At 34.5% G+C, this 13,354-nt stretch overlaps 1 protein-coding gene across 1 annotated transcript; it reads left to right on the forward strand.

The window, feature by feature from the left end:
• Positions 1-10,824: 10,824 nt before the first annotated feature.
• On the forward strand, positions 10,825-11,421 carry LOC112999942 (uncharacterized). The gene has a single exon (XM_026126364.1). The coding sequence runs from the start codon at positions 10,825-10,827 to the stop codon at positions 11,419-11,421; it is 597 nt and encodes a 198-aa protein (XP_025982149.1).
• The last annotated feature ends 1,933 nt before the right edge of the window (positions 11,422-13,354 follow it).

A 13,354-nucleotide genomic window follows, 5' to 3' on the forward strand; every position in this document is an offset into this window, starting at 1 on the left:
AATGCTGAGATTCACACGGGAGAGAAATCACGTCAATAGTGTAATGAAAAGTAGCAATTTTCCTTACTTTCTCTTTTTGTATTTAATTAATTAATTAATTAATTTTGTTATTATTATTATTATTATTGTTATTATTATTATTATTATTATTATTATTATTATTATTATTATTATTATGTATTGTTGATTTAACTTTAGCAAATGTGTTTATTTTTTATCTTATTAACTATTCAACTTATTATATATTCTTTTTGATGTTTTATTTTTAAAATCAGACGTATACAATAGTGAGTAATTATATAAAAAATTATCTATTTGACACTTTAAAAATTAATAGTGAGTAATTTTAAATTTGTGGCACTTTAAAAGTTATTTATTTTTCACATGGGATATATTTTCATTTCAGCATTTTAATAGATTTGTATTTAGAATTGTTTATTTATATGTGTATAGTTTCATCTTTAAATGCAGTTAATAGAACATGAACATGGATTTGGAATTGATAATTTTTCTCTTTTATTTCAGGTAATTAGAGAAAATAGTGTGGTCACTGTTGAGGTGCTTGAAATTCAAGTGTTTAACTGTAAATTAACAACTGTTATGTGACCTGACAAATGTAAATATGGAGTAATTTATATTATAATTGACATACTGTGATATATTTATAAAAAAAACTATTTGACTTATTTGAAATTTCAATTCTCAATTTAATTACACTTTCTTTTTACTTTTTAACCCTTTTAGTTTTAAACACTTATTTTGTTTATTATGTTTGAGCCTTATGAGATTCATCTTAATATAGTTTGTTAATTTTGTGATCTGAAACAATTGTTTTGCATGAACATCAAGTTTCCTTAATCAAGTTATCTATGTGTATGCACAGATTTTAAATTCGCATAAAGAATGGATTTCAAATTCACATGAACATCAACCTTTGAAGTTTGGTTAATCGAGTGACCCGTGCGTACGCACGGGTTACTGACTAGTAATAAATAAAAAACAATAAAATTTACTAACAATAACAATTCAAACATGAAAATGACAAAACCAATCATAGTTTTAAAAGTGTTGTGCAACGGACATGTCTTCTTCCAATAGTTGGATTATTGGTTTGTTAAAAAATAACTAAAATTTCTATTGGACAAGCAACGCTTCCAGTAGTTGGATAAAAAAATGTGCATTGTTCACTCACATGCATCGACAATCGCATTAATACGGATCTCAATAATCTGTGTTGGCTCCATGCGCGATGCGGAACAGTTCCATGAACAGTCACGACACCAACAAAAAGACTATCGTCAATAATGTGTGCAGCTGTACATTATTCACTCGCATGTATTGACAACCGCATTAATGCATATCTAAATAATTTGTGTGGGCTCGGTGCGCGATGTGAAACAATGCGATCAATAGTCATGATGCAACGGACAAAATGTCGTTTGTAATGTACGTAATTGCGCACCATTCACTCACATGCACCAAGAACTGTATTAATGTGGTTCTCAATAATTCACGTGGGCTCGGTGCGCAATGCAGAACAGTGCGGTCAACAATCATGATGCAATGAACCGGCTGTCGTCTGTAATGTATGCAGCTACACACTATTCACTCACATGCACCGAGAATCGCATTAATGTGTTTCTCAATAATTTGTGTGGGCTTGGTGCATGATGCGGAACAGGGCAGTCAACAATCGTGATGCAACGGATAGACTGTCGTCTGTAAAGTACGCAGTTGCACACTGTTCACTCACATGTACCGAGAACCCCATTAATGTGGTTCTTAATAATCCGTGTGGGCTCCGTGCGTGATACGGAACAGTGCAGTCAACAATCATGATGCAATCGACAAACTGTCATATTTAATGTACGCAATTGCACATTATTCACTCACATGCACCGAAAACCACATTCATGTGCTTCTCAATAATCCGTGTGGGCTTGGTGTGTGATGCAGAATAGTGTGGTCAACAATCGTGATGCAACAGACAGACTAACGTCTGTAATGTACGCAGTTGCACACTGTTCACTCACATGTACCGAGAACCATATTAATGTGGTTCTCAATAACCCGCGTGGGCTTAATGTGTGATGCGGAATAGTGCGGTCAACAGTCATGATGCAACAAATAGACTATCGTTTGTAGTGTGCACAGCTGCACACTGTTCACTCACATGCACCGACAACCACATTAATGTGGTTTTCAATAATTTGCGTGAGCTTGGTGCGCGATACGGAATAGTGCGATCAACAGTCATGATGCAACCGATAGTCTATTGTCTTTAATGTACGCAACTGCACACTGTTCACTCACATGCATTGACTCTCCCACCTAACTCTCGTACCTAGCTTTGCCCCCTAACCCTTCCACCTAATTCTCATACCAAACTTTCTCACCCTATATATAATCTCACCATTTCACAACACATCACACACAACAACATTCTCACAAAACTAACCTCTATTCCTAACTCTCACAGTCTTCCCACTCGCATCCCACAAACACCACCCATGGCTCCACCTAAAGAAATATCGATTGTCATCCACCACCATGGTCAATTGTAAACGACCCGGTTCAAGGATCAATGTACTCATGTGAAAACTCAATATTTCTATATGTGAGTCGGTCTATTAGGTTAACACAATTGATTCGAAAAATTAACAATTGTCTCCCTACTCGGGCAACTGAAATAGTTGTTTAATTGTTATATCGTGTCCCTATTTCATTTCATCATGGTCAAGCACGTTTTATTTCAACACAACTACACAATAATGACGATCTTAGAGGCGTGTTGGAAACAATTGTCCAAAATCTAGAATTGAATTTTGTTGAATTGTATGCTATTATTGAGCTTATTCCTCAACCACAACCCCATTGATATGATCCTTACTAGGAGCAGATCGCTTGATACAGGTCACAAAGTTTGGATGACGCCACTTCCAGAGAGGAAAGATAAGTCAGGATAGACACCATAAGAATTACCTTGATAAGTCTGAGATTGGTTCAACAAGGAACCTAGAGAGAAGCTCTCACAAAATATTCGTAAAATGCCAAAAGTCTCTCTGTTGAAAATGAAATCAATACATATAGTGTATCTGAAAAAAAAATAGAAATAGACATGGGTCTCTCAAATTAGTTTGGGCCAAAATGACAACGAAAAACAATAGAAATATAAAAAAGAACATATTTGGCTTGGACTTTCAAATTAGACTGGACCTTCAGCAACAATTAATATTCTTAGTAGTGTCTCTGCCTCTAGGCCTTCATCCTTCTCCACTTTGGCCTTGTTAAGTATGTTTGATACCATTTGTTGGAGGGTATCCACTGACTGTTTGGTCCTACTCCTGATCATACGTCCTTGCATTTGGGCAATTTTAGGATTCTCATCAACCATCTCCACAACCACAATTACCTTTTCCAATGTCATGTCCACAACTACAACTATCATCCTATGACAATTACCGTACAACAACCTCAACCTCAATAATCCAATGTCTTCGTGCAACACAAGACGTCTTTAACATTTATACTTCATACGCACAACTATTATCCCAAAATGATTCTTTTTTTATGCTCAACAAACCTCCTTTGACCAACAAAACTATCATCCATCACAATATTTTACTTCAACCTCGTCACAACAACCACAAACACAAATATCAAACCAAAATGAACATCTCATCACAAATGAAGATCTCATTATACAATTTCACGAAGAAAACACATATGATTTTAGTGAGCATGAGGATAAGAGTTGTTTCATCACAACAATGACCAAAACTATGACCAAAGCGATGACGAGGGTGTTGTCGTACCAATGTCACCTCTGTTGTAATATCACCAACTTAGGTGTTATTAGAGTTGAATCTTGACCACCTACCACAATACATTGATCAACATCATTTAGTTTTGCGACAACACTGTGTACAACTACCAATCGATGCACTCGAGGTTGGCATGACCTTCGATGAAAAAACACAATGTATTTGAGCAATCAAAGAATACAACATCAGAAAATCATTTTGACTGCAAAACAATATATTCTGACTAGAGAAGGCTAAACTTCATGTGTAAATCACATGAGAATGGTTGTACATGGAGCTTAGGCACATATAATTCAAGGAGGCATAAGAAATGGATTATTAAGAGTATCAGAGGTCATCGCAATTGTCTCGTGCCAATGCTCATAGAAGATCATCATCAACTCGACAAACACGTCATAGGGCAGATCATCAAACCTATTGTCAAGACAAACCCAACAGTCTCAATCAAAACATTAACGTTCATGAATTATGCTCCATCCTACAAAAAGTCATGCCTTTACGGGAGACACATGATTGATAGCTATAGCACAAGATAGTGCTAACCATATATTGATTGCCCACGCCATTGTAGAAGGGGAGACAACTTTAGCGTGGGGTTTTTCCTAAAGAAGTTAAGGAGGCATGTTAATCCCCAAAGTAATATTTCTCTCATTTTAGATAGACACACCTCAATTATAAGTTCCTATAACAACCCAAGTAACTTATGGGTTCAAGACATATCCCATTTCATTTGTCTGCGTCACATTGCACAAAATTTCCTTCCCGGTAACTCAAATGGCAAACATATGAAGAAACCACTCATGCAGGCTGGTGAGAATCTATAATATTTTATTTATTTGTTAAACTTTACTTTAAATCAAATTTCATAACGTATTAAATTGGTTGACTATCAGAGAAGATGCACTGGCGACATCTTAGGGATATCCGTGCGAATAACTGAATGGCTTGATCAATTACCCAAAAAATATTAGGTACAACGCTTGGATGAGGGGAAACATTGGGGACATATGACTTCAAATTTGCCTCAATTCCATGTTCAAAAGCATAAGATATTTGTCAATGTCATCATTGTTGAGGAGACGTACTTCGAGATCGTAAAACTTTTTGCTATTAGAGGCCGACAAACCCAGACAATGATCAACTCTGGCATGCAGTATTCCGCAGTTGTCTTTGAGGCAATGAATAACTGTCAAAAAGAATCAAATGCGCACATTGTTAACAAATAATGAGGACTATAAAGGGTTATCTAATTTCAACTCATATTCCTACTGAGACGAGGAAGAAAATGAACGGAAAATTAAAAAAAAAATGTGAAATTTGCATGCATGCAACAAGACCATAACATAAACAATTATCCTAATATATGTTCATATTCAGCTTTTCCTTATACAAATATTATTTTTATGTATTTTACTTATATGTAATGTATTTTTTTATAAATAAATTGTTAAATAAAAAATATTATCATTTTAACAAAAATTAAATGACATAAACAAAAAAAATTATATTTAATAAAATAATAATATTAATAGTTTTAATTATTTTATTAATGCAAAAATAATATTAAAAGAAAATTCAATTTTTTTAAAAAAATAATTAAAATGTTAACTAATTTTCCTTTCAAATTTTTAAAAAAAAATTGAAAGAAAAACACACCCCTTGAAAAGTCGAGTTCCCCGGTCTTGAGTTCTCACCGTCAACACAAAAACTGGTGTATTTGAGAAAAAAAAATAGTGTATATTTGTAAATAAAGAAGAAAGAGAAGGTGGAGTTTGACAAAAAAAAAAAAAAAACCTGAGAAATTATCCATCCTAATAATTGTTTGACGTAGATGTCGTTTTTTCAGAATTAGTCAGAGGATGAAATCGTCAAAAAATAAAAATAAAAATAAAAATGTATATAGGAAATGGAATAATTATCATTATAACATTTACTGCATTATAATAGTTATATTTTCCCTAAAAAAACATTATAATAGTTATATATTTAGTTAACAAAATCTTTAAAAAAAACCTTAAATATATGTCTCAATAATTTAATTTTTTTTTATCACTACAAATTTATTTTTTCATTTTAGTTCCTATGTTTTTTTGTTTTTTCATTAGTGTTTTAGCTTTCACTTTAAACAATAAAAGAAATAATTTAAACAGTAAAAAAATTATCTAAATTATTTTAAGGATAAAAAATAAAATAAATATATTTTATAACGATTAAAAAAAAATAAATAAATTTAAGAAATAAAAATAAAAAAACACTAAATTAAAAAAAATATTTAAGAATAAAAAAATGAGCTACACTGTATTGACTTCGACCGGTAAACTCAGCAAAAAATAAAAAATCCGACCGGTGCGGTGTGATGTCGCGTACTCTTAAAACGGTCGACGTTAATAGGAAGTTAGTACTAGTATTTTAATATTTTCCGTAAACTTTGATGTTGTAAATTATTATTTTTTAAAATAAAACTAACCCATCATTAAGGTGGCTAAATTACACAATTCTTTTTTTATTTATAAAAAGAAATTACGTTACTCTAAAATACATACAGTGTTGTATAAAATAAGTTAGTCTCTCATATGCTAACTGCTAAGAGATACGAGTATTACGTTATTTTTTCTTTTTTATGTTAAAATATAAATTAAAATACATATTTCTTCCCAAAATAATGCGATTATTACATTGTTTCTCTCCTTTTATATCAAAATATATATCCATTCCATTTATTTTAACATCTTTTTTTAAAATAATTTTTAACATCTTTAAAAAGTGTTAAAATATGTTTTGATTAGAATATATATTAAAACCACTTAATTTATAAATATTTTTATAAATGTAATAGATATATTGTATTTGAAAATATAATATTTGATACTACATAATAAAACTATTAATTTATTAAGATGTCTATAAATACTAATTTGATAACATTAATTAAATGCTATATATATTGATTTTAAAATTCATATATTTAATATTCATATCATCATTAAATTTATTAAATATAATAAATATATTAATTAATGTTATATAAATACTGGTCCAAGTGTTATTTTTATTTTACTACAATAAAACATTATATTATTCTTATTAAATTATTTAATGTAAAAGTAATCGATAAGAATATATGAACCACTAGGATCGGCCTATTAGTGGGGGTTTGGAGTAATATGTATGAGGTCCTAACTTCAAATCTTAGTGCGATTATTAAAAAAAATGATTAAAATATTATGTAACTTTAATTCTTAAAAAACATATATAAATATTTTAAATGATTAATCATACAAATTTTATTCCTTCCGGTAAAACATGATTTTCAAGATTCAACATTCTCTATCATAAAAAATTATACAATTCTTTTTCATTTATAAAAAGAAATTACTTTACTTTAAAATTTATATAAAGTAAATTATTTTCTTCTCGATTGAAATATACAAGTATTGCATTGTTCATTACTCTTATATTCAAATATAAATTAAATTACATATTTTCTCATTATTAAATTGTATATTCTCTATTATATTTATAAGATTAAATTACAATTATCACCCATGTCATTTATTTTTATTACATCGGACACCTTTACTTTTTTTAACCCTAAAAAATATCATAATTGTTGGTTTTCTTACCCTTTGATGTTTTTTGTTTGTTTGTGGAAGCCATCATTTGATGTAATAAATATTAGTTTGAGATTGTCACATGAGGAACACGTGATTTTAACAAATTTTCTTTACCTAAAATATCCTTATTCGTTCTTTTTAACTTCGCAGGTGCTTCACGTTAAAATGATTGTCGAGAAGTGCATGTGTGTAAAATGGTTCATATTAAGTTTCAACAAGCCGAATTAGTATTTAAACTTCAATTAAGTAAACCCAAAAAAATTAATGTAATTAAGTATTAAAGTAACTGCTGACAAAATTCTTGATATCACTATTTAAACATCATTTTCTTATGTCTTTGTTTTTCTTTCATAAATGAATGTCTTTTTTTTTCTTTTATTAAATTTACTTACATAAGTTTTGCAAAGTTAACAAATGAGGTTGAAAGTAATGCCGAAAAACAAAAGAGTGACGAATGTAATAAAAACAAACCGCAAGAGTAATCATTATAATTAACTCTATTTATAAATACCATACTACTTACTTCATTTATGTTAGAGCAAATTACACTAACATTCCTTGAGGTTTACTCTAATTACACATGTATTCCCTTTTTTTCTAAACATTTATTTGGCATGACCCCGGTGTCTAACGATGTTAGTTTCCATTAAAATTTTAAATGAAACCCAAAATTACCCTACACTTGTAACACTATTCTCTCATTTTGAAACCCAATGGTTCACGCTCCTTCACCACGTGATCTCCCTCCCTCAATGCCTGACTCTTGCTTAACCTCCATGTGTGTTGCTTGCGAGCTCATCGTTGATGTTGTCCTTGTCTGTTGACAAGATCTACATCCCCAACGGTTATGTCGCGACACCTGTACCCGTTTTGCCAATTGGGTCGAGGTCTATCATCTGCGCTGCCTTCTTCCACTGCAAGGAGATTGAATACGAGTTAACCTTCTTCCACCACTGTGCGTAACCCACTATTTGTTGCAACACCCTGCCGAAGACAACTACCATCACATCTTGCAACACCACCACTACTAGCAGCTTATGACACCTCTGATGTCAAAATACCACCTATTTTCACTCACGACCGTTGTTCCCTTCCACTTTTCTCTATAATCATTAAACCACAAACCTAACCCCCAATAAACCTGAAGAGACCAAGCAACAAAATGAAGCCTTTTTGCAGATTCTTAATTCTTCTATTGCTATTTTCTTTCCAAGAATCTTGTTAAGTCAAAAGACATTTATTTCTTGAAGACAAATCAGGATTCCTAATTATTTTGATTAGATGCAAATAAATACAAATGACAAAAGTTGTGTTTGATGTGTTATTAGATCATGATCCATATTTGTGTGTCTGAAGATCTCAAGCAATGCACTCATCAAACGATTTGATGTAACATTTAAGTAGTGCATTTAATACCTTCATTAATACTCTATGTCTGAGATTCATTTATGCAGAAAACATTCTCCAATGATCTGTCACAGTCCCATAAAGAATAAATAAAGTTCATAGTCTGGAAGACACTGGTCCTCATCAAAAGGCGTGCTCTATTGTTGCAGACCTAATATGGTGAAAAAAGAGACTTCCCTACTGAAGTTTAAGATATGTTATTCTATCAGCATGAACTTTGCATAAAGAAGGGACGTTCTCCAACAAACTCAAGACTTTAGATGAAGATCAAAATGAAGAATCCAATCGTCGTGAGACAACGAATACTTGGAAAAAAAGACTATATATAGAAGAAGCTTTGAAGAAAATTTAAGACAACAAATTATTCTTTAATTCTTTCTTGTAAAGCTCTTTGTAAATTCCTGTAAATATACAAAGCTCTTAAAAAACACCTTGTATACCTTGAGAGAAAAGACTAAAAAGTGTTGAGTGATATATTCTTTTATTAGACGATGAACTTTAGTCAGTGAGAAAACTTCCAACACATCTTGTTAATTTGTTTAGAGCCAATAGTAGCTTGGTAGGACAGAGAATATTGAGGTTTAAGTTAATCTTGGGGTAGAGTTTGCAAGTGTAAGAGTCAAAAGTAATAGTGAATAGTACTTGTAACTTCGATAAGTTAAAGGAAACTTGGTGGTTACTAAGAATTGGACTTAGTTTCAGGGTTGAGACGAACCAACATTAAATTCCTCGTGTGCTTTATTGTTGTTTAACTAACAAAAGGTTTGATTTTTTTAGATCTTATATCTTTTGTTTTTCAAAGAATTGTTTTTCTCATCATCTGGTACAGTCTATATCAAAACATCTCTAAGTGTTTTAGAGATTTATGTTCATCAAATGATTAACGTGCTTTTCAGTCTTAAGAAAAGTTTTAAATTTCTAAAAACACAATTCAATCCCCCTTCTTGTGTTATTTGCTTCTACAATTTGATATCAAACCTCAACCTCTAAGGGTTGAGCACTTAATAGTGTGTAAAGAAAAAGATCCAAATGACAGATAACCAATGTCAGTTCATCACTGATAAAATTTTTCTCACAAGGCCATCATGCTTCGTTGGAGAATACTACCCCTACTGAAAGGACATGATTGAAATGTGCATCAAATTCACCTAGTATAGAATGTGGTTTAGCATTACCAATGGGGATATTCCCATTACCAGACTTGAAGCTGAATGGACAGATAACGATATGACCATTATGGAGCTCAACACAAAAACCATATATACTTTGACAAGTGTCCTATCAAAAAATGAGTACAACAAGATCTGCAAACTAAGAATTGTTAAATAGATCTGGAACTCATTGAGCATAAATTATGAAGGCACTGAAGATGTTAGATCGAGGAAAGTCATGACTCTGACCAAACATTATGAAAGTTTTATTATGAAGGATGGAGAGTTTGTGGACGACATGTTTAGGAGACTTCAAGTTCTTTTAAACAATCTGGAGGCTCTTGGATAGATGTACTCCAAGGCTTATGTAGAGATGGCAAGCATTCTCTCATCAGAAGCATTTGGACCCATACACTGAGGCTCTCGCGTCTAGCTCTTTTCTGAAGCCGCATCCGCGTTCAGACGAGTCCACATATCTGTTATTTGTATTTTTGTTATTTTGTTGTAACTATTAGAGTTAGTTAGTTAGTTAGGGTCTGTCTGTATATATAGGGCCTTGTAACTGGCTGAAAAAGGAGAGACTAACTCTGTATTCATTGCATCAGATTAAATAAGTGAAAACCCCCTATTTTCACTAAGCTATGCTGGCTCTTCTTATCTCCTACTCTTCTTCTTCCTTGTGGGTTAAAGCTGCACACTTTGTTTCTTAACTTTTAGATGTTAAATCTGTAACAAACCGGTATCAGAGCTTGCTCTGATCTGGCTTCCATATTCGTTGCTTTATTATTGTGTTTAGTTTCCTATTCAAGTTTCCAGTATTCTTGAAAGATGGCTAGCACAATCAAGATCGAGAAGTTCACAGGGAAGAACATTTTCAATTTGTGGCGAATCAAGATGCGAGCTCTTTTGAAGGAACAGGGCATCTGGGCACCACTCTCCAGCAGATCCTCCAACCTGGAAGCATCAGTTCTGGAGCAACAGGAAGAAAAGGCTCACTCGCTGATTCTTCTGTCTCTCTCAGATAAAGTTCTCTACAAGGTGGCTGAAGAACAAACTGTTGTTGGGTTGTGGCTGAAGCTAGAGAAACTCTACATGATGAAGTACATCTGCAACAAGTTTTTGTTAAAGAAACGGCTCTTCGGACTTCGCATGAAGGAGGGTGCATCTCTGAAGGAGCATTTGGACGAGCTTAATTCAATATTGATGGAGCTGCGCGACATAGACCTGAAGATGGAAGATGAAGATGTCACAATGATTCTGTTAGCCTCTCTCCCTCCCTCATTCGAGAATTTTGTGGGTTCTCTAACGGTTGGAAAGGACTGCATCATCCTTGAGGAAGTGAAGTCCAGTCTCTTCTCGAGGGAGCTTCGTCACAAGATGTCTGGGGATGGTGATGAGCCTGCCTCTGGATTAACAACCTCTTAGAAGGACAAACAAAAGAAGAAGAAGGTCAAGAAAGGCAAGATTGAACCTAGGGACATATGCAATTACTGCAAGCAGCCGAGTCACTCGAAGAAGGACTGCCCCAAGAAAAGGAACAAGAATTCTTCAGTTGCCATCATCTAGGATGATTCATTAGACGAAGGTTTGGTGTTAGCTGCCGATTCACAACAGCAACGTCATTTTGAGCAGTGAGTTATGGACTCAGGCTGTTCTTTTCATATGTGTCCACACAAAGAGTGGCTGGACGACTATGAGGAGAAGGTAGGTGGTAATGTGCTGATGGGCAATGATGCTCCTTGCAAGACCGTTGGCATTGAGTCTGTAAAGATCAGGATGCATGATGGTGTGGTGAGAACATTGACCAATGTTCATCACGTCCCTAATCTGAAGAAGAACCTCATTTTTGTGGGTGCGCTGGATGCAAAGGGGTTCGTCTGTTGTGTTGAAGGAGGGATGATGCAAGTCAAAAAGGGGAAGTCTATAGTAATGCAGGGAATGAGGCAAGGTAATCTCTATATCTTGCAAGGGTCCACTGTGACAGGCAATTCCTCGTCCGTGTCACAATCTAAAGCCTCTGATAATCCTCTATGGCACATACATTTGGGCCATATGAATGAGAGAGGTATGAAAATTCTATGCAAGAAAGGTTTGCTTGGCAACCTCAAGATGGATGCTCTTCAATTCTGTGAGCATTGTGTGTATGGGAAGCAACATAGACTCAAGTTCCCAAAGGGAGTACACACAACGAAGGCAACCTTGGACCTCATCCATGCTGATTGTTGGGGGCCTTCGAAAGTTCCATCTCTGGGAGGAGTTAGATATTTCTTGTCTTTCATTAATGACTACTCAAGGAAGACTTAGGTATTCATGATGAAGCAGAGATTTGAAGCCTTCCAAAATTTCAAGCACTAGATGACACTTATGCAAAACCAGACGGGTAAATGGGTGAAGCATCTGCGGACGGATAATGGCTTGGAATTATGCTCTGAGGAGTTTAATAACTTCTGCAAGGAGGAAGGCATTGCTAGACAGCACACTGTTCTTCATACTCCGTAGCAGAATGGAGTAGCTGAAAGGATGAACAGAACCTTGCTTGAGAGGGCAAGGTGCATGCTGTCTAACACGCATCTGGATGCCAACTTTTGGACTGAAGCAGTTAACACTGCTGGCTATCTGGTGAACCTGTCTCCGCCCACTGGTAATGGATTCAAAACCCCTGTTGAGGTCTGGTCTGGTCTGATCAACCAGGTGACTGCTCAATACTGAAGGTGTTTAGATGTCCAGCCTACTATCATGTGAGTAAGGGTAAGTTGGAGCCTAGAGCCAAGAATGGTATTTTCATGGGCTATGGACGAGGAGTCAAGGGATTCAGAATCTGGTCACCGTCTGAAGGTAAGGTGATTCTGAGCAGAGACGTTACTTTTGATGAAAAGTCTCTGCTGCATTTAGCAGAATCTGAAAAGGATAAAAAGAAGTCCCAGGAGGTTACTCAGCAAGTAGAGGTGGAGGCCACTACCAGCAAACGCCAGGAGCAACCTCAGTCTAATGGGTCTGATGGGGCTGGACGATACCCTCAGGAGTGCATCCAACAATAATTCCATGGAGAGTCTGGTGCTGGGTCCAGCTAGATTGCTCCTCAACTAGGAAACTCTATGATTTGAAGGTCTGAGAGGCAAATCAGAGCCCCCGTGAGATATGGTTTCGAGGACATGGTGGCTTATGCATTACAAGTAGCTGAGGAAGTTGACAAATTTGAGCCAACCTCTATTCGAGAGGCAATCACTTGTGCTGAGTCTGATAAGTGGATTGTGGCTATGAATGAGGAGATGGAGTCCCTTCAGAAGAACGAGACATAGGATCTGGTGAAGCTACTTGAAGGCAGAAGGACTGTTGGATGCAAGTGGATCTACAAGAA

This window comes from Glycine max, chromosome 17 (assembly GCF_000004515.6).
Source record: "Glycine max cultivar Williams 82 chromosome 17, Glycine_max_v4.0, whole genome shotgun sequence".
Taxonomy (NCBI): domain Eukaryota; kingdom Viridiplantae; phylum Streptophyta; class Magnoliopsida; order Fabales; family Fabaceae; genus Glycine; species Glycine max.

Excerpts from the sequence above, each read along its gene's own strand:
- LOC112999942 (XM_026126364.1), top strand. The coding sequence starts at position 10,825 with ATGGCTAGCACAATCAAGATCGAGAAGTTCACAGGGAAGAACATTTTC.